The 27,040-nt window shown below is 47.2% G+C and overlaps 1 protein-coding gene across 1 annotated transcript; it reads left to right on the forward strand.

The window, feature by feature from the left end:
- Positions 1-5,086: 5,086 nt before the first annotated feature.
- On the forward strand, positions 5,087-26,294 carry PFAS (phosphoribosylformylglycinamidine synthase). Its single transcript, XM_045824521.1, has 28 exons — positions 5,087-5,201; positions 10,566-10,724; positions 10,810-10,945; positions 11,401-11,506; positions 12,299-12,488; positions 12,600-12,705; positions 13,057-13,197; positions 13,315-13,439; positions 13,613-13,741; positions 14,263-14,394; positions 14,527-14,655; positions 19,571-19,644; positions 19,763-19,919; positions 20,214-20,275; positions 20,429-20,590; positions 20,812-20,937; positions 21,081-21,212; positions 21,477-21,707; positions 21,880-22,060; positions 22,144-22,227; positions 22,468-22,623; positions 22,788-22,907; positions 23,241-23,386; positions 23,486-23,693; positions 23,828-23,919; positions 23,999-24,113; positions 24,666-24,989; positions 25,088-26,294. Exons 2-28 carry the CDS (start codon positions 10,583-10,585, stop codon positions 25,396-25,398), a joined length of 4,017 nt encoding a protein of 1,338 aa, XP_045680477.1. The 5' UTR covers positions 5,087-5,201; positions 10,566-10,582; the 3' UTR covers positions 25,399-26,294.
- The last annotated feature ends 746 nt before the right edge of the window (positions 26,295-27,040 follow it).

Here is a 27,040-nt window from a genome sequence, read left to right on the forward strand (position 1 = left end):
GGTCTCCGCTCTACCTCTGGCTCCTCCCGGTGCAACGTCCTCAGGACCTCTCTGGGCCACTCCCAGATCTGCGCTTCTGAGGCACCCAGATCTCCGTTCCCTTGTAACATCCTGTTTGGCGTCCCTGGGGTGGTCGGGGAAGCTCAGGAGCTCAAACAAAGCCTGCCTGCTTGGTAACTCAGCATCTTTAGATTTCCCTGATCTTGCCAAGCAAAAGTGTTTCCTCCCTAATGCAGCTGGAGTACGTCGTTCATACGTTGCTGTAATTCTTAACTATTTACCTAATTTGGGTGTGAGTACCTAGCTAGGAGCTTTAGCCTATGTATTTTATTTATCGTTGTATTCTGGTGCCAACTCCTTTGGGAACAAACACAGTTCCCCCAAAAAGTTGAAAAATGTATAGCTACCCACCCACACACACATACAAAAACACACCACCAAAACGGTTTTTGGATATTTATTGAAGCTTTTTCATAATTGCCAAAACTGGGAAGCAACCAAGATGCCCTATGGTAGGTAAATGGACAAATTTTGTTACAACCAGACAAGGAATATTATTAAGCACTAAAAAGAAATGAGCTACCAAGTCATGAAAAGACATGGAGAAACCTTAGGTGCATATTACTTAGTGAAAGAAGGCAATCTGAAAAGGCTGAGTACTATACGATTCCAACTATATGACATCCAGGAAAAGGAAAAACTATGGAGACAGTAAAAAGATTAGCGGTTGTCCAAGATTGTGGGGAGACAGGGATGAATAGTCAGAGCACTGAGAATTTTCTGGAGTTTGGGTGATAATATGGCAATGTAGGTTCATCAATTGTAACAAGTGTTACAATTGTGAATGCTGTTGGGGATGCTTATAGTAAGAAATGCTGTGTGTGAGGTTAGGGTACATGGGAAATCTCTATACTTTTCCAGTTTTTCTGGGAACCTAAACGTCTCCAAAAACCAGTCTGTTAAAGAAGTATATATGTGGTGATGGGGGGGAGGAATGGAGACAACTGTATTTGAACAATAATAAAAAGGTATAGATGTAGGCCTGGCCTGGTAGCTCAGTTGTTTAGATATTCATCACTTTATGCCAAGGTTGTGGGTTCTATCCCCAGTCAGGGCACATACAAGAATCAACCAATGAATGCATGAATAAATGAAGCAGTGAATCAATGTTTCTGTTTCTCTCTCTCAAATCAGTAAATAATAGTATAATATAATAAAAAAGAACAGTGCTTGTTGCCAAATAAGAACATGATAAATAAATATTTGTCAAATAATGAAAGCAGCTGCTCTCCCTAATTCTGTCAACCAGCCCATCATTTCCTGGCTTAGGTACAGAATTCATGCAACCATGTGCCCGGGCACTGTTCTAGGCTCTGGGCATACACTAGTGAAAAAACAAAAATCCCTGTTCTCATGTCCTATGTTGTAGGACAAGGAGACTTATAGTGAAAAAAATAAAATAAAATGTGTGGAACATTCATAATAGGTGCGATAGAGAAACAGGGATTGCAGGTGATGGTGTGTCTCTTTCCTATAGAGAAGGCTTCACTGAAAAGTTGGCTATATAGTAAAGTCAAGAATTCATATGATGGGGATCAAAGAGAAAGAATGGCCAGTGAGAACCAAGCACAAAGGCCCTGTGGAAGAAAGGTAATGAAGTCAGTGAGGCTGGAGGGGAGGGAGATTCAGGAGGTAAAGTGACAGAGGGACATTTAAGGCCATCTCACACAGCTGCTTCAAATCAGTTTAACATAGAGTAAACATTGATTATGAAATAGTAAGTATAAACATTGTAGACAATAAGACTCCTCTAGTCATTTACCAGAAAAATAAAGACTTTAATTTAGCAAGTTATGGTTTCCCCTAATTCAATTTCACTTTTGATGCAAGTCCTCTGTCAAACATACTCAAAAAGAGTCAGGATGCTTGTCTAGAAATTACTGACAAAGATTCATTCAAGGGTCTTAGTGTTTGAAAACTGTAAACACAGCTAGACAAAAACCTAGAAGTGTTCTAAAGAAGAAAGAAAAGCTAAGAGTTCTTACAGTAAAAAGAATATTCTTGAGAATTATCAGTTCTACATTCTTAGCCCTAGGATTGGTCCAGAATGGTTATCAGTCAGATGTCAGGTGGTCTGGATGATGGATGCCAAGTGGTCTGGAAGATGGGCACCAGGAGGTCTGGTCACATCCAGTGGTCTATAAGAATGGATGTTAGCTGGTCTGGATATGTGAGTCCTTTGTGGGCTAATCAGAGGGGTGACTGGAGGTCTGGTGTGTGTCTGTATGTGTGTGCAGGCATTGTCACAGGGCTGGGAAGTTCAAAAAGTTTAAGTTCTCAGGCTAGTTAGAACAAGAATAGGGTCTTTCTTCATGCCTCAGCCTTCATAATATTAATAACTTTAGCAGCTTGGTTCAAGTGACTCCATGTTATATATTTCCCATCTTCACTCTTTTCTCATCTCTATTCTTTATTGCATGAACTAGTTGTGCACTGTGGTGTCGAGTTCTTTATAAAGTGAATCTTTGTTTGCAATTATGTTCCATCATCATGTCAGCAATGTGTTTCTTCCCTTTCCCCCAAAACAAAAACAAATCCACCAGAGGAAACTGAAACCTCTCTCTCACCGCACTCCAGCCACACTGGTCCCCTTATTAGAACATTAGTCAAAGCCTAGTTAAAGTCCCAAACCTAATTATTCCTTTTGCTTTTACTTTTTTATCGACTCTGGAATATCCCACTCTATTTATTAAATCCATGAAGATGTGCCCCATATCCTTAGAGTTACTTCTGATAGTTTATAGAAAGCAGAGTTATTTTTAGGCTGCAGTGATCCGAGAGAGTTGTACTGGACACTTCCATTGGCGTAATTTAAATGTCAGGTTAGGTGCTTAATCTGGTGGCAGCATGCAAAAACAAGTGAGAGGTGCACCAGAGAAAAGGAGGCCACTGAATTAAATCAGGCTTGATTTAGTAAGTGTCTTAAAGGAAAGTGTTGGTAGGAAGATGTTAAGGAAATGTGGAGAAGAGTAGTTGGTCTGTCACAGAGAGAGGGAAGTGTGGAGGATTGGGAGGTGTCTCAGACCTGGTGATTTTGAACAGTCTATGCTTGTCCAGAGGACAGCTGGAGATATGGGACCAAAGTCAGGAGAAGGATCAGGGCCAAATGAATGAATCTAGAAGTCACTACATGGGGAATTGTACCACAACTCCCAGTTGTACCACTGGGGCTCCCAGAAGGGGTTGGAAGATAGGTATGAGAACGAGACAGGGAGTGCCTGGAGGGAAAGAAACCCAGGAGTGACGTTTGGCCTCTGTCAGAAGTAAGCCAGAGAGTACTTATTTCAACAGCCTGGAAGCTTACACACCCAACAGGTAAGAACTGCCATATCTGCAGCAGGGCTGGAATTAGGGTAAGGCAAGTGAGGCACCTAAAATTTATTAAATATTGCACCCTAGGCTTTTGCACCCTAGGCTTTTGCACCCTAGGTGCCTCACTTGCCTTACCCTAGTGTTGGCTCTGTACTGGAGAGGGGACTGAAATAGAGGGCAGGGGTGAGAATAAAGACTTTCACTTTTTACTTGGAACATTTCTACATTGTTCAAGTCATTAAAAAGACCACTGGACCGGGTATCGTGTTTGACCTGGTGCACCACTACAGCTTCCTGGCCCTCAGGCTTCAAGCTAGATTTGGGTGATAGGGAACAAGAAAGAAGTTTGTAGGGAGACACTGGGACAGAAGGGGAGGAACCCAGCATTTATTGCTTTTCTCCCTCAACACTGTGCTTGTGGCAGTGGCTTCATTTGCCCTGTTGGGTGCCCTAATTTCATAGGTCCCTATCTCTATCAGCTGCTAACACCATTCCTCCCTTTGTCCCTTCAGACTTACAGGTGGTAGCCACTTTTTGCTGGTGCCAGGCTCTGGTTGCCCCACTCTACTTTGTTGGTTCCCTTAATCCTGACCTCATCCCTGTAAGTAGACTATTAAAATTCTTATTGATTAATCTCTTTCCAGTGTGCCATCTTTTCTGTGATAGGATCCTGATTAGTACAACCATATATTTGTGTATCATGAAGATTTCAAAATGTGTTGGGTCTGCCAAAGAGTCCATTTAGTTTTTTTCTGTAAAGTAAAAGACACATTTTAAATTTTCACCAATAACTTTATTGATTTGGCTATTTTGAGTATGTTGGCTATCTCGCATGTGGTATAATGTTGATTGTTCTCAATGTCTCGATTTGATTGCTGTCAACTTCATCTGGTCTACTTGACCATGGAGCATCTTTTGTCAAGAAATCTCCAGCACAAAACTTTGCAAACCACTTTTGATACGTTTGATCAGTCACAGCGCCTTCTCCACACACTGCACAAATCTTTTTTTTTCTTTTTGCATTTCAGTTGCATTTTTATCTTTCTTGAAATAATAATGCATAATATGTCAGAGATGTTTTCTTCCATCTTCAATGTTAAAATGGCTACAGAAAAATTCACCAATTTTGATGTTTTTTTTTAAATGCACGCTTACATGACAGCTGTCACAATATGATATAACAAAATTGTTTCTAATGAAGTTAAAGACAACTAGAGCCATCTCAGGGGAAAAAACCAAATTAAGTTTTTGTCTACTGATACATAGGTAGAAAGCGCTAAGAAGTGTTTGAGTTACAAAACTAAGGAGCAAGTCATTGCAATGAACCTCAGGGTCTTTATGGGTGCTCAATAAATACTCTGTATCATTATTATTGTTACTGTAACAAGCAAGAATATTGAAATTAAAAATACATGCCCCCCACTCTTCTAGGAGTTAAATGATTTCATTTATTCAGGAAAGATAGAAAGAAAGCAAAGGGAACAAGGTAGGGAAACAGTCCTGGACAAGGGTGACGCTTCTCATTCTGTTTCCTGCATTCGAAGTACCTGTCTCCGTCACAGTTTGTTCAGGGACAAGAGAGGAAGGCATGGATATGGAACTAGCTATTTTCAGAAACTCAAAACAGATTTGCTGGATAAACCAACGCGTCTTTCAGAACAGAAGACAGCTGCAGCCCCAAGCTCGGGGAGAGGAGCGGAGTGTGGTGGAGGAAGGAAGAGTGAGAGGGCGGGTGTCTTCAGGCTCCGCCTCCGCCTGCGTCGCGGGCCGGGTACTTCTCTCCCGCGCCGCGATTCCGCGACCTCTGGGACCGTGCGGACCTCTTCCACGTGCGTATGGCCAGCGCGCCGGTCGGGGTACTCCTGCTTGCCGCACCCCATCGCCGCCCACCCCAAGCCTGGTCCAGGCGGCTTCAGTATCCCCAACGGGCCGACATGAGTCTGTGTGGGGCCGGCCCGTTTGCTTTAATATAGGCGTCCATTGTCGCCGGACAGAAAAGATGGCACTTAAACTCATTCCCTCTCTCCCAACACAAAAAACCGGTCGACCCCTACTTTGTTTAAGGCACAATGCTAGTTTTGGGGGATACAGTTCTGATGTAGACAGCTCTGTCTTTGTCCTCTTGGAGCTTCATTTCATAGGACAAAAATCAAGTGGTTTAATAAATCGAATGATTTCAGGATGTGATATTCCTGTGAAGGAGTGGTATGGAGGACAGTCGTGAGGGGCCTGTCTTTACAAAGGGTGATCAGCATGGGGTGGAAGGGAGGAATCCTTACTGATTTGGCAGAAGCACCGTTTACCGAAGTGAGGCCTGGCCGGAAAGAGGGGTGGGGGTGGGGGTGGGGGTGCTGGTGAGTGATGGAAACCAATATAGTTCAGTCAGTCAACAAGCTTTAGATTTTTTTCTTTTGTAAGCCCCAAGTATTGTTCTAAGCCTTGATAATCCAATGGAGATAAAACAGCTGCAGCCCATAACCACATGGAGATTTTGTTCTAATGGGAAAAGTAGAGCTAAAAAATGTCAGCCTTAACTATTACAGAGCAAATTAAAATAGGGCCATTTGATAGTGGCTACTTCAGCGTGGTTGGTCAAGGAAATCCTTTCCAAGAAGGGGAGTTTCTCCTGAAAGTGACAAGAAGGAGCTGGCCATATCAGGGTGAGAAAAGTGCTTACAGACATGAACTTGGCAGAAGAGTAAAAGAAGCCAGTGTGGTGGTGAGTTGTGGGTAAGAAGGAGAGGGGCAGGAGAAGAAATAGGCAGTAGCCGGACCAGGTCAGCCAAAGCACTGAGTTGGAATTTTATTTACTTTATTTTGTTTATTTTATTTCATTTTTTAAAGAAAGAAACATTTTTTTCTTTAAAAAAAGATTTTATTTATTGCCATGGCTGGTGTGGCTCGGTGGCTAGAGGGCCGGTCTGCAAGCCAAAGGGTTGCGGGTTTGAATCCCAGTCAAGGCACATGCCTGGGTTGCTGGCCAGGTCCCCAGTAAGGGTCATGCAAGAGGCAACCACAGGTTGCCTCCCTCTTTTCTCCCTCCCTTCCCCTCTCTTTAAAAACAAATAACATCATTTTTTTAAAAAAAAGATTTTATGTATTTATTTTTATGCCCTGACTGGGAATCGAACCGGCAACTCTTTGGTGTGTGCATGATGGGAAGACATGATCTAATTTATGCTGACATGTGGCAAGTGGATTGTGGGTGGGGCAGGAATGGAATCAGGAGTACACTGGTCAGGAGGCCAAAGCATCAGTCCAAGTGAACGTTAGTAGTGACTTGCACTAGAGTGATGGTAGCAAAGATGCAAGGAAGCAGACAAATTTGGGATATGTCTAGAAATAAATTTGCTGATGGATTAGATATAGAGGGGGCTCAGGAAAAGAAGAATTAAGGTTTGCTCCTGGGGTTTTGGCTTGAGCAACTGAATGAATAGTGGCTTTTACTGTGATGGAGAGGACTGGGAGAACAGCAGGTCTGGAGAAGTGATAAATCAAAATTTCTATTTCGGCCCAAACAGGCTATCATCTATGTTTTTGAGACATTTATGTGGTGCTGTCATGTAAGCATTTGCATGTACTAGTTTGGAGTTTCAGGGAGAGTCAGGATTGAATAAAGCTATGGAATCTGTTGGCAGATATTACTGGTAACTCAAATCATGTGAAATTGCCATTTTTGGTCAAAAATAGTTGAATGCTGACAATTTCATTGGTTCAGTCTATTATATGGTATTTACTTATTTAATATATTTTATTGATTATGCTATTATAGTTGTCCCATTTCCCCCCTTTATTCCCCTCTGCCCTGCACACCCCCTCCCACCCACATTACCCACACACTTTAGTTCATGTCCATGGGTCATATATATGTTCTTTGGCTTCTACATTTCTCATACTATTCTTAACCTCCCCCTGTATATCTTCTACCTACCATATATGCTGCTTATTCTCTATACCTTTTCTCCCTCTCTCCCTACCTACTCCCCCACTGATAACCCTCCATGTGATCTCCATTTTGTGATTCTGTTCCTGTTCTAGTTGTTTGCTTAGTTTGTTTTTGTTTTTATTTTTGTTTTAGGTTTGGTTGTTAGTAACTGTGAGTGTGCTGTCATTTTACTGTTCATATTTTTTATCTTCTTTTTCTTAGATAAGTCCTTTTAACATTTCTTGTAATAAGGGCTTGATGATGATGAACTGCTTTAACTTGACCTTATCTGAGAAGCACTTTATCTGCCCTTCCATTCTAAATGATAGCTTTGCTGGATAGAGTAATTTTGGATGTAGGTCCTTGCCTTTCATAACTTGGAATACTTTCCAGCCCCTTCTTGCCTGCAAGGTTTCTTTTGAGAAATCAGCTGACAGTCTGATGGGCACTCCTTTGTAGGTAACTGCCTCCTTTTCTCTTGCTGCTTCTAGGATTCTCTCCTTGTCTTTAATCTTGGGTAATGTAATGATGATGTGCCTTGGTGTGTTCCTCCTTGGGTCCAAGTTCTTTGGGACTCTCTGAGCTTCCTGGACTTCCTGAAAGTCTATTTCCTTTGCTAGATTAGGAGAGTTCTCCTTCATTATTTTTTCAAATAAGTTTTCAGTTTCTCATTCTTCCTCTTCTCCTTCTGGCACCCCTATGATTCGGATGTTGGAACGTTTAAAGATGTTCTGGAGGTTCCTAAGCCTCTCCTCATTTTTTTGAATTCTTGTTTCTGCACTCTGTTCTGGTTGAATGTTTTTTTTTTTCCTTCTGGGCCACATCGTTTATTTGAGTCTCAGTTTACTTCTGGTCACTGATGGTTCCCTGTACATTTTCCCCACACACTTGAATAGTGGCTTTCACTTATTTCACTTAGCATAGCCTTCATTTTTTTTTCATCTAATTTGCCACCATATTCAACCATTTTTGTGAGCATCCTGATTACCAGTGTTTTGAACTGTGCATCTGATAGGTTGGTTATCTCTTCATTGCTTAGTTGTATTTTTTTCTGGAGCTTTGATCTGTTCTTTCATTTGGGCCATTTTTTTTATTGTCTTGGTGTGCCTGTTATGTAGTAAGGGACGGAGCCTTAGGTGTTCACCAGGGCAGAGAACACATTGTGACACTGTATGTGGGGGCAGGGTCTGAGGGGGAAAAATGGCACTTGCTCAGCTTTCTGCTGGTTTTCAGTCACTTACCCCTACTACCCACAAGCAAATTGGGCCCTTCTGGTGCTCATTCCCAGGTGGGTGGGCTTGTGTACGTTCTAGGACCTTGTGCTCTCTCCAACGAACTCCTGTGAGTCTGTGAGTTTCTCCTGCTGCCGCCACAACTCCCACAGATGTTTTCAATCAGAAATTTGAGGCTTTATTTCCCCACACTGGGACGCTGGTTTACAGTCTGTCTCACTCCCCAGTTGTTCCTCCTGGCTTATCTGCATGCAAACGTGGGACCACCCAGTCCATAATCTACAGCCTCACCAGGTCCACCAGCCATGCCTTGTCTGCCCTGGTCCTCCAGCCGCTGCCATGCCCAGCGTTCTCTCCACCCCGCTGCCTGTCTCTGCTCCTCCTACTGGTCTGGATGAATGTTTCTTTAACTCCTTGGTTGTCAGACTTCCATATAGTTTGATTTTCTGTCAGAACCTGGTTGTTTTTTGTTTTTAAATTTGTTGTCCTTCTTTTGGTTGTGCAAAGAGGCACAGTGTGTCTACCTATGCCTCCATCTTGGCCAGAAGTCTATTATATGGTATTTATTTATGTATTTACTTTTGTTTTTAGAGAGAAAGAGAGAGGGGGGAGGGGGAGAAAGACAAACATCGATTCGTCTTTCTACTTATTCATGCATTCATTCGTTGATTCTTGTATGTGCCCTGACTGGGGATCAAACATGCAGCCTTGGTGTATCTGGACAATGCTCTAGTTACCTGAGCTACAAAGCCCAGGCTATTAGTTGGTATTTAAATTCACATGTCTGGATGAGGTCTCTTAGGAAAAGCATATAGAGCAAAGAGAACAAAGGACACCCTTGGGCATCCAACATTTAGAGGTGGAGTAGAGAAGTAGGAGCCAGCACAGGTGACTGGAAAGTAGCAACCAGAAGGTAAAGGAATATCAGGAGAGTGGTGTCATTGAAGCCAAGAGAGGAGGGTGTTTCAAGAGGTAGGGAATGAATAAATCAAATGCTGCCTAGAGGTTGAGTGAGATGCTAAGTGACCTCTGTACTGAAAACATTCCAATCCTTGGTGACTTTGACGTATTAGTCAAATTCAGCTTTGAGTAAGTTAGGTTTGAGATGCCTAAGACCAAGTGGAGAAGTAGGGCAATGAGCTTTTCCTTCTCCCGCTTCCTTGGGAAGAGACCGTGTATACCTGTGAGCCCCTGTGAGTGATCAGGGCTGAATGAATGGCACAGATGAGAAGCCCCGAATACTGGGGCAGTGAGGAGTGCTTCCCAGGGTTGGTGAGACCTGTACTTGTCTTGAAGAATAGAGAAGTTTTGGATAGGATGAGACTAGGCATAGACACTTCAGGAGGGGCAAAAGAATGGAAAGGAGGCCAGGCAGGGTTTGGTGAGTAAAGCCAGGGTCCTGCTGAGAAGCAATGTGATCAGAAGTTGGAAGTGTAGTTGGGGATAGCTGTGGAGGGCCTTTGAATTTCAGGCTAAAGTTTTTGGATTGATTTTGAGCAGGGATGTACTGTAATATTTTGAAGTAAAGGAACTAGTATTCGATTTTACCAGTCAGGTCCAGTTTAGCTCAAACTCCAGGTTTATGCTTAGATGCCATTGCTTCCAGGAAGTCTTTCCTGACTCCTACTGAAGTACTAGGTTGGTACCCACAGTGCCTTGGCCGTAACCACACTGGACAGGCAAGTACCCTGGAAATGGGTTCTTGCCGGTCACCCTCAATAAAATATAAGCTCTATGAAGGCAGAAGTGGTAATTGTCTTGCTCACAGTTGTGTTCCCAAGGATTTGCCTGGGACCCAGCAAAGGGCAGGTGCGCAAGGACCACGTGTCAAGGATGTATCTGTACACCCGGGTCCCATATCACTAAAGCCCACATTTTGCAGGATTAGTTAAAATCCCCAAGGTTATGTTTTCAGGTTACCTTGTTTCGCTGAGTGCCCCTTTAACTTCCCCCATCAATCCCTTAAAACTTGAAATCGATTCAGCAGATAGGCTACAGTTAATGTTATTTTTTAGTAACATAACTCATCTTTCCAGCAAGGACACCTGAAGAGATGTCCTCAGTCCTTCACTTCTACGTCCGTCCCTCTGGCCATGAAGGTGCAGCATCTGGCCACATCCGCAGGAAGCTGCAAGGGAAACTGCCAGAGCTGCAGAGTGTCAAGACCGAGCTGTGCTACAATGTGAACTGGACAGGTTGGGCCCTGTATTGGATGCTTGAGGGAGGTACCCCGGTGCCCAGGGCAGTGTCTCAAGGCATCCTTGCCCTGTCTCTCTGCAGATGAGTCTCTCCCAAGTGCTGAGGAGATGAAGAAGCTGATGTGGCTCTTTGGCTGCCCCTTGTTACTGGACGATGTGGCTCAGGAGTCCTGGCTCCTTCCTGGCTCCAATGACCTGCTGCTGGAGGTTGGGCCCAGGCAAGTGTCTCCTCTAGGGCAACTCCTTCCATGTTTCAGGCACATGCTCTCTTTTAAAACACATTGCCCACCACTTCCACTTCCATTCCTTTGTTTTCTCTTCTTGTGATCCTCAGGAAATGTGTTCTTCCTTTGCCCCTTCCTGCTCCCCACCTAGAAAGCCTTGCTTGTGCCTTTCTCTTACAGGAAGATGTCTTTGAAGACTGAGCTAGCTCCCAGGCATGTTCTGAAAATAAAACAGGTTACATTCGGAGAAATTGAAATCAAAGCATTTTGATGCTGGAAGGATAGTTCTGGTTTGATTTGAGTGGCCTTTGAAAGCAGGTTTCTTAGTGCCCAGATCTGAGACTGGAGGCCATTGGCAGGAATAGTAGAGACAGGAGAGTGGCTGGACAGCAGTGGGTAGGATCTACCTTCTCGGCTCTCAGGTCCTAATGGTCTGGCCCACTCCTCAGGCTGAACTTCTCCACCCCGACATCCACTAACATCGTGTCAGTGTGCCAGGCTGCTGGGCTGGGGGCTGTGGACCGTGTGGAGACTACGCGGCGCTACCTGCTGTCGGTGAGGCACTAGGCAATCAGGACAGGGGACCAGGAGGAGGACATGGGCCAGAGATAAGAGATTGGGTTATAATGGCAGAAGCAGGGGGAGGAGCTCCTGGCTTGAAGCCTGCCCTGTTTGCAGGTTATTCACTGCTTGAGGGCACTTGGTTGATGAGTAAAAGGAATTATATGAAATGTTAAAGGAATTTATCTAAGAAAAAGAGATTGAAAATATAAGCAATAAAATGACAGCAAACTCACAGTTATTAACAACCACACCTAAAACAAAAACAAAGCAAACTAAGCAAACAACTAGAACAGGAACAGAACCACAGAAATGGAGATCACATGGAGGGTTAGCAACAAGGGAGTGGGAGGAGGAGAGAAGGGGAAAAGGTACAGAGAATAAGTAGCATAGATGGTAGGTAGAAAATAGACAGGGGGAGGGCAAGAATAGTATGGGAAATGTAGAAGCTGAAGAACTTATACATGGACATGAACTAAAGGAGCAGAATGTGGGTGGGAGGGGGTATGGAGGGCGGAGGGGAATAAAGGGGGGATGGGACAACTGTAATAGTATAATCAATAAAATATATTAAAATAAAAAGAAAGAAATCCAGTGTGTGCTTCCCTCACTAATCTATGCTTTCTTCCCTCATGCCCGGAAGGGGTGTCATTTTCTAATCAGAAAAGCAGTGTATATGGGCTAGCAGTGGGCTGGCCCTGTGTGGCTTGGAGGATGGAGAGGGGACTGTTTTGTCCATTCTTCAGCTCTCCACCCCTTGTCCTCTGTGTGCATCCCAACCCCTAGTTTGCCCACCCCCCTTCACCTGAGATGGAGGCCATTGCTTTGCCAACCCTGTATGATCGGATGACGGAGCAGCACTTCCCCCGTCCCATCCAGAGCTTCTCCCCTGGGAGCGTCCCTGTACCCCTTGATGGCCCAATCAACATACTGGAGAAGGGCCGGCCTGCCCTGGAGAAAGCTAACCAGGAACTAGGTAAATGGGGCTCCCTAGGAGGAAGGCCCAGGCTGGGCTTGCAGGGGTGCTGAGAGCCAGGAAATGATGGCCTGAGACCAACGGTCACCTCTTCTTGGGTTTGTCTCCTAGGTCTGGCCCTGGATTCCTGGGACCTGGATTTCTACACCAAGCGCTTCCAGGAGCTTCAGCGGAACCCTAGCACTGTGGAGGCCTTTGACTTGGCTCAGTCCAATAGGTGGGGAAGAAGGGGGATGTTCTGATGTATGAGCTGGTGGAAGCTGGAAGAGAAGACCACAGGGGCTTGCTTTCATGGCTCTCTCTTGCCTTAGGGGCCTCCCTGAGTCTGTGGCCTGGGCTCCCCATCCACCTAGTAGTCTGTACTCAAATCTCAGTTTTTCTCTTCACTTTGGAGCTGGACAATCCACAGTGACAATGTTCAAAGATTATGGGAATATATTTTGACCTGTTATCTAAGTGTGAATTGACTGTAACTCTGCTGTTAATGCTGGTGAGAAGACATGGCAAGGCCTGAGGCATGACTCCCGGTTTCCACCCCGCCTTTCCCTCCCCATGTCATCCCCTGCAGCGAGCACAGCCGACACTGGTTCTTCAAGGGCCGGCTCCACGTGGATGGGCAGGAGCTGGCACAGTCGCTGTTTGAGTCCATCATGAGCACCCAGGCATTCTCCAACCCCAACAACGTCCTCAAGTTCTGTGATAACAGCAGGTGGGCTGTGCCCCAGGCTGGGTAGCCTCTGGCCTAGAGGAGGGAAGGCCCCAGGCCCTGGGGGGGTAAGTGCAGATCCCAAGGAAGAAGCCAGATCCAGAGCGGCTGTGTCCACAGTGCAATCTGGGGGAAGGAAGTTCAGTTCCTGAGGCCCAAGGACCCCACACAGCCAAGCTGCTTCCAGCAACAGCAGGGGCTGAGACATGTTGTCTTCACAGCAGAGACCCACAACTTCCCCACAGGTGAGCTGGGTCCTAGGAGGGATAAATCGAGAATGTCGGGTACGGGGAAGCTCCGGGTCCCTGGGTTGGTCCTTGGAAAATCCATAGGGCAGGCCAGTTTTTATTTTCAATGTGGTAGTCAGAGCTGGGGTTTGTCTCTTCAGTACCCATACCTCTGCCCCCTCTCTTCACAGGAGTAGCCCCTTTCAGCGGCGCAGCCACAGGCACAGGGGGCCGGATCCGAGATGTCCAGTGCACAGGCCGTGGGGCCCATGTGGTGGCTGGCACTGCTGGCTATTGCTTTGGAAATCTGCACATCCCAGGTCCCATCTCTTTCTAGCCATCTCCCCTTTCAGATTCCTTGTCCTGGCAGGCACCAAACACTTCTGTCTCTTAAGTCCAAGGTCATCCTGGGTTATCTTTACTTGGGATGGAGGGCTCTAGAGTAGTTGGCCTTCCACCAACCTTGGTTGTGAGGATTATCGGCAAGGGAAGACTTAGGTCACCATTCTGGCTTTGCAGCACCACAGTTTTCTTATACACTAGTACCCGCTCAGCAAGAAAGTGTGATACTGGGTGGGACTTAACAACCACTGCTTGCCCCCAAATCCAGTGTCAGAAAGACTTGAGAGCTTTGGTCGCAAGAGTCAGAGGGAAGGCTGGTATGGAAGGTGAGGAGCAAGACCAATGCTTTATGGCAAACTGCACCTTCCTAGGATGGGACTTCCTAAAATGGAACATTCTACCTGTACAGGTTGTCCTTGGTGGCTTAGACCCTTCCCAGAGGACTGGTTTCTCTGTTGGCTGTTTTTACAGTCTATGCAACTTCCTCCTTCCCTCCCAGGTTACAGTCTACCCTGGGAGGATCCGAGCTTCCAGTATCCTGGGAACTTTGCCCGACCCCTGGAGGTTGCCATTGAGGCCAGTAATGGGGCTTCTGACTATGGCAACAAGTTTGGGGAACCAGTACTAGCAGGTGAGGCTGGGGGAGGGCACAGGGGATAACAGACACCTAGTCCCAGAGGTGGGGTGGGGTGTGTGACTGAGTGAGCACTGAGGGGACCGGGCAATGATCCTGTCCCCTCTCCCTGTGATGTTCACGTTCCAGGCTTTGCCCGCTCCTTCGGCCTCCAGCTCCCAGGCAGCCAGCGGCGAGAGTGGATCAAGCCCATCATGTTTAGTGGGGGCATTGGGTCCATGGAAGCAGAGCACGTGAGAAAGGAGCCCCCCACTCCAGGTAAGAGCTCACCAACTTTTCCCAGATGCAGCCAGCTTTCTCTCCAGCATGTGGCAAGTACAGAAGGGGAATTTAGAGGCCACCTCAGTGGTTAGTTTTTAATCTCCCAGCTCATGTCTCTTCTCCCCAACACAGGTTTTATGCCAGCGGGGCCACCTCATTCTGTGTGCCTCTGTCTCCTGCCCAATTTGTTTCTGCGTGGCAGGGCCCACCCTGCTAAGTCAAGGCAGCCAGTGTCTGCTCAGTGCCTGCTGTATGCCATGGGCTTTCATCTGCCAGCTCAGTTTAATCTGGCAAACATCAATTGAACACCCATCATGAGCGAGGTTCCGTGCTAGGTGCTGTGGTGGAATCAAGATAAGGGTCATGTCCCATTTATTGAATGGGTGACCCAGTCACATGGGTCAATTTCAAAAGCAAGAGAGGATTAGGTAGTGAAAACTCTCCTTCCCCGGACCTCCTGCCTCCCAGTTTCCCTCGCTGGAGATTGCCAGTGTTAATTAGTTACTTTTGTACCCTGCCAGAGGTGTTTCTGCATGTGTAAACAGACCCATGTGCATATTTGCCCCTTTAGGAAAAAAATAGCATATATATATACACACTTCTTTTTCTTTTACTACTTATTGAGATGTAATTCACATAGCATAAAATTTACTCTTTTAAAGTGTATTAGTTGGTGGTTTTTAGTATAGTCACAAAGTTGCACATCAATCACCACTAATTCCAGAGCATTTTCATCATCCCAGAAAGAAACTCTGTACCCATTAGCAGCCATACCTCGCCCCTACTTTCTCAGCCTGTGCAACCGCTTACCTACTTTCTGCTTTATGGACTTGTCTGTTCTGGACGTTTCATACACACGGAACCACTCAAGGCTTGGCCCTTTGTGTTGGCTTTCACTCAGCAGGGTGTCTCCAAGGCTTATCCTGTTACAGTGTTACAGTGTGTGTCCGCGCTTCACTGCTTTATGTAGCTGAGTCGTATTCCATTGCACAGACATGTCACGTTTTGTTTACCCATTCATTGGTTGATAGGCAGTTGGGTTATTTCTACTTTTTGGTTACTATGACCAAAGTTGCTATACACATTTGTGTATAGGTTTTTCTATGTGCTTATGTTCGTCTCTTGAGTATATAACTAGGAGTGGAATTGCTGGGTCATATGGTAACTATATTCAACTTCTTAAAAAACTGCCGGACTGTTTTTCAAAGCAGTGTGTGATTTTACATTCTCCCGAGTAGCCTAGGAGGGTTCCAGCTTCTCCAAATCCTCGCGAACACTTGTTATTTGCTTTCTATTTGATTGCAGTCATAGTGTGCATGAAGTGGTATCTTACTGAGGTTTTGATTTACATCTTCCTAGTGATGAATGATATTGAGCATCATTTCATGTGCTTGTTGACCATTTGTATATCTTCTTTGGAGAAATGTCTGCCTAGATCCTTTGTCCATTTCTACATAGAGTTATTTGTCTTTTTTGATAGAGTGGTAAGGGTTCTTTCTTATATCCTGGATACTAGACCCTCATCATATGGATACATGGTTTGCAAACACTTTCTCTCATTTCCTGGGTTTTTTACTTTCCTCATGGCATCCTCTGAAGCTCAAATGTTTTTAATTTTGTTAAAGTATAATTTAATTTTTCTTTTGTTACTTCAGTGTTATGACCAATAAACCACTGTCTAATGCCAAGGTCATGAAGATTCACTTGTATGTTTTCTTCTAATATTTTTATAGCTTTTAGCTCTTATACTTAGGTCTCTGACTTTTTAAATTAACTTTTATATATTAACTTTTATAGTAGGGGTCCAACTTCATTCTTTCATATGTGGATATTCAGTTGCCCTAACACCACTTTTTGAAAAGATATTTCTCACTCCACTGAATTGTCTTGGGACTTTTTTTTTAATGCTTTTTATTTTTTTAATTTATTTTTTAAAATATATTTTATTGATTATGCTATTACAGTTGTCCCATTTTTCCCCTTTCACTGCCCTCCACCCTGCACACCCCTCCCACCCACATTCCCCCCCTCTAATTCATGTCCATGGGTCCATACATACAAGTTCTTTGGCTTCTACATTTCCCATACTATTCTTACCCTCCCCCTGTCTATTTTCTACCTACCATCTATGCTACTTATTCTCTGTACCTTTTCCCCTTCTCTCCTCCTCCCACTCCCTTGTTGCTAACCCTCCATGTGATCTCCATTTCTGTGGTTCTGTTCCTGTTCTAGTTGTTTGCTTAGTTTGTTTTTGTTTTGGGTGTGGTTGTTAATAATTGTGAGTTTGCTGTCATTTTACTGTACATATTTTTAATCTTTTTCTTAGATAAATCCCTTTAACATTTCGTATAATAAGGGCTTGGTGATGATGAACTGCTTTAACTTGACCTTATCTGGGAAGCACTTCATCTACCCTTCCATTCTAAATGATAGCTTTGCTGGATAGAGTAATCTTGGATGTAGGTCCTTGCCTTTCATGACTTGGAATACTTCTTTCCAGCCCCTTCTTGCCTGCAAGGTCTCTTTTGAGAAATCAGCTGACATTCTGATGGGCACTCCTTTGTAGGTAACTGCCGCCTTTTCTCTTGCTGCTTCTAGGATTCTCTCCTTATCTTTAATCTTGGGTAATATAATGATGATGTGTCTTGGTGTGTTCCTCCTTGGGTCCAAGTTCTTTGGGACTCTCAGAGCTCCCTGGACTTCCTGGGAGTCTATTTCCTTTGCCAGAATGGGGAAGTTCTCCTTTATTATTTGCTCAAATATCTTTTTCACTTGTTGCTCTTCCTCTTCTCCTTCTGGAACCCCTATAATTTGGACATTGGAACTTTTAGAGATGTTCTGGAGGTTCCTAAGCCTCTCCTTGTATTTTTGAATTCTTGCTTCTTCCTTCTTTTCTGTTTAGTTGTTTCTTTCTTCCTTCTGGTCCACTCCATTGATTTGAGTCCCAGTTTCTTTCCCATCATTATTGGTTCCCTGTGCATTTTTCTTTATTTCACTTAGCATAGCCTTCATTTGTTCATCTAATTTACCACCAAATTCAACCATTTTTGTGAGCATCCTGATCACTAGTGCTTTGAACTGTGCATCTGATAGGTTGGCTATCTCTTCGTCGCTTAGTTGTATTATTTCTGGATCTTTGATCTGTTCTTTCATTTAGGCCATTTTTTTTTTGTCTTGACTTGCCTGTTACGTAGTGAGGGGCAGAGCCTTAGGTTCACCTGAGTTGTGATGCAGTTTGTGGGGGAGGAGTCCAAGAGGGAACAGTGGCACTTGCTTTGCTCTCTGCCAGATTTCAGTCACTTCTGCTGCTTCCCCCAAGCAAATTGGGCCCTTCTGGTGCTGATTCTCTGGTGGATGGGTTTGTGTATGTTCTAGGACCCAGTGGTTCTCTCCAATGAACTCTCCTGTGAGGCTGGGAATCTCTCTAGGCACCTCAACCCCCACAGGTGTTTTCAGTCAGTGGTTTGAGACTTTATTTCCCCATGCTGGGACCCCGGGTTGTATGATCTGTCTCACTCCCCAGTTTTTCCTGGTTTATCTGTGTGCGAATGTGGGACCTCCAGTCTGCCAGCCACCTTGAGCACCGTGCCCCTCCACAATCTGCTGCCTCGCTGGGTCGGCCAGGCCAGCTGCCACTTTGCCTCGAGTCCTCTCTGCCCTGCCACCCGACTCCGCCCCTCGTACTGGTCTGGATGAATGTGTCTACTTTAACTCCTTGGTTGTCAGACTTCCATATAGTTCAGTTTTCTGTCAGTATTGGTTGTTTTTTTTGTTTCTAAATTGTTGTTGTCCTTCTTTTGGTTGTGCAAGGAGGCACAGTGTGTCTACCTACGCCTCCATCTTGGCTGGCTGCTTTTTAAATTTTTTTAAAAAATATTTTAGAGAGAGGGAAAGGTGGGGAGAAAGAGAAGAAGAGATACATTGATGTGTGAGAGAAACATCCATCAGTTACCTCTTGCAAACCCACAAACAGGAGACCTGGCCCACAACCCAAGCTTGTGCTATAACTGGGAATCAAACCAGTGACCCTTCAGTTCACAGGCTGGCACTCAATCCACTGAGTCACACCAGCTAGGGCTATTTTGGGACTCTTGTCAAAAATACTTAGCCATAAATGTATGGGTTTGTTTATGGACTCAACAGTTCTAGTGCATTGATCTACATAGACTGTACATCTATATCTCCCGATCCTTATGGTAGTACCACACTGTCTTGATTATTGTAGTTTTGTAGTGAGTTTTAAAAAGCAGAAATGTTTTGACTGTTTGAGGTCCCTCATATTTCTGTAGAAATTTTAGCATCAGCTGATCAATTTCTGTGAAAAAGGTGGCTGATTGTTGATTCTACATATCTTTTGGGGGAGTATTACTACCAAAACAATAAGTCTTTCCAATCTATAAACATGAGATCTATTTCAGTTTATTTCTAAGTATTTTATTCTTTGTGATGATATAGAAAATGGGTATGCATACTTCTGCTCCTTGCTTTTTTTCGCTTAGCAATGTATCCTGGAGATCATTGCATATTGATGAAGTTATATCACTTCATTATATTCATATGTAATTCTTTGTGTGTGTGTGTGTGTGTGTGTGGCTCAGTGTTTTGTTTTGTGGATATACCATAATTGTTATTTAACCAGTTCTCTGTTGTTACCATTTAAATTATTTCCTAAATTTGGTAATACAAATAATATTTCATTGTTTAATTTTGGACGTAGGTGATTCTGTGCCTGTGCAAATAAATCTGGAGTATAAATTCCTCCAAGTGTATTTACCTAATCAAAGAATACATGTATTTGTAATTTTCATTGCTCTATCCTAATATTAGCTTCTTCCTATCCTCACACATTTTCATACTCATGCTGCTTCTGCTTGCTTCCCCAGTGTTCTGATTTTTCCCTCCTTCCTTGCAGGCATGGATGTTGTAAAGGTTGGGGGTCCTGTCTACAGGATTGGAGTTGGAGGTGGAGCTGCTTCATCTGTACAGGTAAGTAGGAATAGCTGCAGATGCAGACTCCACAATATCGCCAGGCCCTGTGCATGGGGGGTGGGGGTGTGAGAGTTCTCAGCCCCGCTGAGCTGAGCTATGCCATATGTTCCCACAGGTGCAGGGAGACAATGCCAGTGACCTGGACTTTGGGGCTGTGCAGCGGGGAGACCCGGAGATGGAACAGAAGATGAACCGCGTGATCCGGGCTTGTGTGGATGCCTCCAAAGGAAACCCCATCTGCAGCCTCCATGACCAGGGCGCTGGTGGCAATGGTGAGAGAAGGGGCTGGGACAAGGGACTGGCCTAGCAGGTCTCCTACCAGGTTTGGTTTAGGGAGAGGTAGCAAGAATCTGCAACCAGCCATGCAGCTCTGGGTCCCATTCTTCACTCCCTTACACATTCTGGACAGGCTCAGGGTTGGGGGATGGCCCACTGCCATTGGTGGGGAGGGTGTGGCAGTGACTCACACAAGGACACACAGAATTTGGAGGCCAGGGACTGCCCTTTGTTTGCCTGGTGCTGATCAGACCCAGATCACCACCTCTTCCTGCAACCCTCTTTACCAGGCAATGTCCTGAAGGAGCTGAGTGACCCAGCTGGAGCCATTATTTACACCAGCTGCTTCCAGGTGAGCCTCGTCCCCTGGAGTCTGGCCATCCAAGCCTCTCGGCCCCTGCCAGCCCCAGCTGGCCCACCTACCACCCTCCCCCTCCCAGCAAGAACATGAGACTTGGGAGTAGTCTCTGACCCTTCTCTTTCCTCCTCCTCCACGGATGTGCAGCTCGGGGACCCAACCCTGAATGCCCTGGAAATCTGGGGGGCTGAGTACCAGGAGTCTAATGCACTCCTGCTGAGGCCCTCAGACCGGGACTTCCTGAGTCGTGTCAGCGCCCGGGAACGCTGCCCAGCGTGCTTTGTGGGCACCATCACTGGAGACAGGAGAGTGAGTGGCCCCCATAGCAGACACTGTGGGTGGGTTTGAGCTGCCTGGGTACAGCTGGTGGCAGACATGTTCTGGGAAGCAGGAGGGAGGTGGAAAGGGCTAGGAACTCACTAGGGGGCGCCAAACAGGGTGACAGGAGCATTTTTGCTCTGCTTTCTAAAGTACTTCCTACGAGTGGTCATAATCTCATTCCCTATGGGCACTGTCCCTGTGGTCTATAGATAGTGCTGGTGGATGATCGGAAGTGTCCTGTGGGAAGAAATTGCCAGGGTGATGCTCCCTTGATGCCTAACCCAACACCTGTGGACCTGGAACTGGATTGGGTGCTGGGGAAGATGCCTCAGAAGGTACACTGGGGGGGGGGGGGGCGAGTTGGGAAAGGAGGCTGTGTTTTTCCTTTTCTTGACCCATTTACCCTACTTGTGCTTTGTCATCTGTGTGCCCAGCCCTCCCTGAGGTGCTTACACCCCTATTGCTGTCTGTGTTATAGGAGTTCTTCCTCCAGAGGAGTTGTCCCTTGCTGCAGCCTCTGCTTCTGCCCCCGGGGCTGAGTGTGCGCCAGGCCCTAGAGCGGGTTCTCAGGCTGCCTGCTGTGGCCAGCAAGCGATACCTCACCAACAAGGTCCTCCCTGTACTCCTACTCTGCCCCTCAGCCCTCTGCACTGCTCCCTCAGGTCACCCACCCCTGGCCTCTCACCCTTAGGGACTGGTATGGGGGTCCTCCAGGCCAGAGGGAGAAGGGGTGGGCAGCCACCTCAATGGCATGGTTCCTTGCTACCCATCCTCAGAGCCTACCTCTTGTCTGCATGGTCGGGGCAGTCCAGATCTCCCACCACCCCTGTGCCCCTGTCCCTTGTGTTCTTGCCAACCCCACCTGGTTCCACAGGTGGACCGCTCTGTGGGTGGCCTGGTGGCACAGCAGCAGTGTGTTGGACCCCTGCAGACTCCTCTAGCAGATGTGGCAGTTGTGGCACTGAGTCACCAGGAGCTTGTAGGGGCTGCCACAGCCCTGGGGGAGCAGCCAATCAAGAGCCTGCTGGATCCCAAGGTTGCCGCCCGGCTGGCTGTGGCTGAGGCCCTCACCAACCTAGTATTTGCTCTAGTCACTGACCTCCGGGTGAGTCCCCCACAGCCTCTGCCATGGAGCCCCTTGTCTTTGGGACATACCCCCATCCACCGCTCAGTTATCCCTCTTGCCCTTCATGCTTGTGGTCTCCCAGTGCCTCTGCCCCCACCCCAGACTCCCCATCTCTCTTCCTTCCTAATGCTAGGTCTCTGCTACTTCCTAGGATGTGAAGTGCAGTGGGAACTGGATGTGGGCAGCCAAGCTCGCAGGGGAGGGTGCGGCTCTGGCCGATGCCTGTGAGGCCATGGTGGCAGTGATGGCGGCCCTGGGTGTGGCAGTGGATGGTGGCAAGGACTCTTTGAGCATGGCTGCCCGGGTCGGCTCTGAAACTGTGTTGGCTCCTGGTGAGGTCTGGGGGCCAGTGGGAGACAGGTGGGACTTACGGGACTGGCCTGGCCCCTTACTCTCTTAACTCCTTGCTCCATAGGGTCACTGGTCATCTCAGCCTATGCCGTCTGTCCAGACATTACAGCCACTGTGACCCCAGACCTCAAGTGTCCTGGAGGAAGAGGTATGGGTTCTTTCCCTCCTCACTGTATTGTGTATTCAGAGGCTGGTTCTTTGTTTGGGGTCTCCTTTGTGAGTACTAACCCCCTACCCCCGTCTAGCACTGGGCTGTGGTGCTTTCTGGAACTGGTGGTCTGAGTGTGCCACCACCTGTTGGGAACTTACATGATCATGAGCACCACAGGATGGGGTTTGGCTGAGCCATCCATCTTCCCTTCCCCCGCCCCCTTCTCTGTCTCTCCAGGCCATCTACTCTATGTGCCCCTGAGCCCCGGGCAGCACCGGCTGGGGGGCACAGCTCTGGCCCAATGCTTCTCCCAGCTTGGTGAGCAGCCTCCCAACCTGGACCTTCCTGACAACTTGGTGCGTGCCTTCAGCATCACCCAGGGGCTGCTGAAAGGTGAGCGAGGCCCTGGGGTAGGTGGCGTATGTGGCCTGAGTGGCAGGCACTCCCCAGCTGAACATGTGAGGGTGGGCGTGCCCACATTCTCACACACACTATCTGCCCACAAACAAGGGGTGTGGTTTGGCCCCTGAGGTTGCTGAACTTTCTTCTTCCTCTAGACCGCCTCCTCTGCTCAGGACATGATGTCAGCGATGGGGGTCTCATCACCTGCCTGCTAGAGATGGCCTTTGCTGGGAATTGTGGGATAAAGGTGGACTTGCCTGCCTCTGGGGTTGATGGTGAGGAGCCTAGGGTCTGGGCTGAGGCCTGGGCTGCCTGTCCCACCCTGCAGACCCCATGTCCTGTTAAAGAGTATAATGTCCCAACTCCTTTTCCCCTGAGTCCCTTGTTGTCTTCTCTGACCACTGAACCAGGTAGCACCCACTGTTCTTGGCCGTGTCCCTCTGAGACCTCCTGTATACCTTGATACCACAAATATGGTCTCAGTCTCAGACCTCACCTGACCCCAGTGCCTGCATCCACTCCCTCAGTCCTTGGCCATAGTCTCTTGACTCCACCTCTGAGTCCATATCAGTACTCCAGTCACCCTGACGCCCCCGTTGCTCTCCCAGTGCTGCCTGTGCTGTTTGCCGAGGAGCCAGGCCTGGTACTGGAGGTGCAGGAGCCAGACCTGGCCCAAGTGCTGAAGCGCTACCAGGATGCTGGCCTCCACTGCCTGGAGCTGGGTCGCACAGGTCACTTTGGGCCACAAGCCATGGTGAGGAAGAACGGGGTGTGTGGTCATCTCCTTGAGCCTCTAAGGGGCCCCTGTTGGCTGTCTTTGCTCTTAGCCTCTGATGGTTTTGCCCCTCTCTAGGTCCAGGTGTCAGTGGACGGGACTGTGGTTCTAGAGGAGCCTGTTGGGCAGCTGCGAGCCCTCTGGGAAGACACAAGTTTCCAGCTGGACCGGCTGCAGGCAGAGCCGAGCTGTGTGGCAGAGGAGGAACGAGGGCTAAGGGAGCGGACAGGGCCCCGCTACTGCCTGCCCCCCACCTTTCCCAAAGCTTCTGTGCCCCATGAGCCTGGTGAGGAAGTATGTGCAGAGGCTTGGCCTCCTGGGCACGTTGGGCCTGGATGCCCAGGCCTGCTCTGGGGAAAATGTCTGGTGGGGTTGGAGTGGGGAAATAGTCCTCTAGAACAGAGACACTTCTCCCCCAAGGTGGTCCCACCCCCCGAGTTGCCATCTTGCGAGAGGAGGGCAGTAATGGAGACCGGGAGATGGCCGATGCCTTTCACTTGGCTGGATTTGAGGTGGGCAGTGGGCCTGGCAGTGCTGGGGCTGGGCCTCAGACTATGTGTCCTCTGATACTTCCCTTCCTCATCTTGCCAGGTGTGGGATGTGACCATGCAAGACCTCTGCGTTGGGGCAATCAAGCTAGACACATTCCGAGGCGTGGCCTTCGTGGGTGGCTTCAGCTATGCAGACGTCCTGGGCTCTGCCAAAGGTCAGCGTGCGGGCTTCTGCCCACTTCCTACCCACACATGCCTGAAGAGGTGCCTTAGCTCCCCTCTTCCTTGACTGGGCCTTGGCCTCTCGCCTCCACAAGGCAGGGGAGAGTGTATTCATTCTGGGCCAGGTGCCAGCAGAAGGCCTGCTGGTAACTTACATGAGGCAGGTGGCTGGGTGGGGCTGTGCCACCTAGGCTGGATGGCACAGGCCCTAACAGGGCAGCTGCTACTCACCTCCAGCAGATTGTACTGTTGGAAGGCTGGCTCAGCATGGTTTAATCTTTCTGTTTTTTAAGAGAAGCCAGAAATCCAGATTTTTATATAAAATTTTCTTTTTAAATATTCATCAATTAAATACAATTTTGAAAATGCTCTGCTGGCTAAGCAAAAAACTTGGCATAGGCCATGTCTAAATTAAGCAGATAAACCCGTTTCTTCCCCTGCACTTTCTCTGAGCTCTGTGGTCTTGGGGAGGGGGCTATCCTGGGGCTGTGTAACAGTGCATGTTGGGAGGGAAAGTCTCACCTCAGTGTTCCCATTTCCTCCAGGGTGGGCAGCTGCCGTGACCTTCCATCCACAGGCCGGGGCTGAGCTGAGGCGCTTCCGGAAGCGGCCAGACACCTTTAGCCTGGGCGTGTGTAACGGCTGTCAGCTGCTGGCTCTGCTGGGCTGGGTGGGAGGCAGCCCCAGTGAGGAGGAAGGGGAGAAGGGCCAGGACTCCTGGACAGCCCAGCCTGGCCTCCTGCTTCGCCACAACCTGTCTGGGCGTTTTGAGTCTCGCTGGGCCAGTGTGCGTGTGGGACCCGGGCCGGCCCTGATGCTGCGAGGGATGGAGGGTGCCGTGCTGCCCGTGTGGAGTGCCCATGGTGAAGGTTAGGCTACAGGAAGGGAGGGAGGAGTGTCTGAGGGCAGGGGTGGGTAGACCACATGAAGGAACTTTGCGCTCTCCCGCCTTGTCCTTCCCTCCCAGGTTACATGGCATTTTCTTCTCCGGAACTCCAAGCCCAGATTGAAGCCAAGGGCTTAGCTCCACTGCATTGGGCAGATGATGATGGGAACCCCACAGAACAGTACCCTCTGAATCCCAATGGGTCCCCAGGGGGAGTGGCTGGTGTCTGCTCTCTTGATGGCCGCCACCTGGCCCTCATGCCTCACCCTGAGAGGGCTGTGAGGCTTTGGCAGTGGGCATGGCGACCCCCTCCATTCGACACTCTGACAACCTCCCCCTGGCTCCAGCTCTTCATCAATGCCCGAAACTGGACCCAGGAAGGAGGTTGCTGAGCAGGCCAAAGAAACTCATCTGGGCCTCATGGTTCATCCCTGGTGTTGCTGCCCTCTCCTCATTACTTTCAGAAGCGCCCCGTATTTTCAAATGTGTCTTGGACAAACAGGTTCCAAAATGCCAAAAATACCTCAGCTAATTATTAAGCTGCCCACTTTTGCCTTATGCTGTTGGGTCTGTTTTATGTTCTTCTGTTGTAATATGTTTTGACCTTTATGAGCTTGGGAAGCAGCATGTGGTTCAGAGAAAAGAATCTGCAGTGGAAAGTTAGGATGCACAGGGAGGAGCAGGTTCCATTGACCTACTTCCTTTTACGCAGCGATCACCACATGATGCTTCACATTGCTCATCTGGGTTTGGAGGGTTTTCTGTCCCCCTTCCTCATCACTGGGGTTTAGAGAGCCCAGCCATACAAAAGCATGCAAGTCAGGATGTCAGCATTTTTATCTGAAAAACAGCAGAAGCTTTCTGAATTCCTCATTAACAACACAGCATTGTGCTAAGGGTAAGCAGTTTTTTGCAGAAGTTTCCTTGATAGGGTCTCTGGCCTGTGAACTCAGTGTTCCTAATTTTGCTTCTCCTAATTTAACAGCTTCCTTCCTGACGGAAGTGGTTAGCACTTTCATTCCTAAAACTGAGCCTTAAGTATTCATTCATTCATTCACTCATTCTATTAATATTGGGTGATTGGCTACAGTGCAAGCATGTCACTGCCGCAGGGAATGTATGTCTAATGGAATTTAAAACAGTAGCTGAAAATGGCATCTACCATGAACCAAGCATGTGCTAGGCAGTTTGTATGCATCTAAATTATTTCTCAGAATTCAGCAAGGTATTTGATAGCCCCATATTTTTCTTTTTTTATTTTTTTAAATAAATGTTATTCATTATGCTATTATAGTTGTCCCATTTTTTACCCCCTTTATTCCCCTCTGTCGTGCACTGACCTCCCACCCACATTCCTCCCACCCCTTAGTTTATGTCCGTGGGTCATGCATATAGGTTCTTTGGCTTCTCCATTTCCTATACTATTCTTAACCTTCCTCTATCTATTTTGTACCTACCATTTATGCTGTTTATTCCTTGTAACTTATCCCTCATTCTCCCCACTCCTCCCCACTGAAAACCCTCCATGTGATCTCCGTTTCTGTAACTCTGTTCCTGTTCTAGTTGTTTGTTTAGTTTGTTTTTGTTTTTTTAGGTTCAGATGTTGATATTTGTGAATTTGTTGTTGTTTTACTGTTCATATTTTTTATCTTCTTTTTCTTAGATAAGTCCCTTTAACATTTCTTGTAATAAGGGCTTGGTGATGATGAACTCCTTCAACTTGACCTTATCTGGGAAGCACTTTATCTGCCCTTCCATTCTAAATGATAGCTTTGCTGGATAGAGTAATCTTGGATGTAGGTCCTTGCCTTTCATAACTTGGAATACTTCTTTGCAGCCCCTTCTTGCCTGCAAGGTTTCTTTTGAGAAATCAGCTAACAGTTTTATGGGAACTCCTTTGTAGGTAACTGTCTCCTTTTCTCTTACTGCTTTTAAGATTCTCTCCTTATCTTTAATCTTGGGTAATGTAATGATGATGTGCCTTGGTGTGTTCCTCCTGGGGTCCAACTTCTTTGGGACTTTCTGAGCTTCCTG

This window comes from Phyllostomus hastatus, unplaced genomic scaffold (genome assembly GCF_019186645.2).
Source record: "Phyllostomus hastatus isolate PE091 unplaced genomic scaffold, TTU_PhHast_1.1 phas_scaffold_55, whole genome shotgun sequence".
NCBI classification, from domain to species: domain Eukaryota; kingdom Metazoa; phylum Chordata; class Mammalia; order Chiroptera; family Phyllostomidae; genus Phyllostomus; species Phyllostomus hastatus.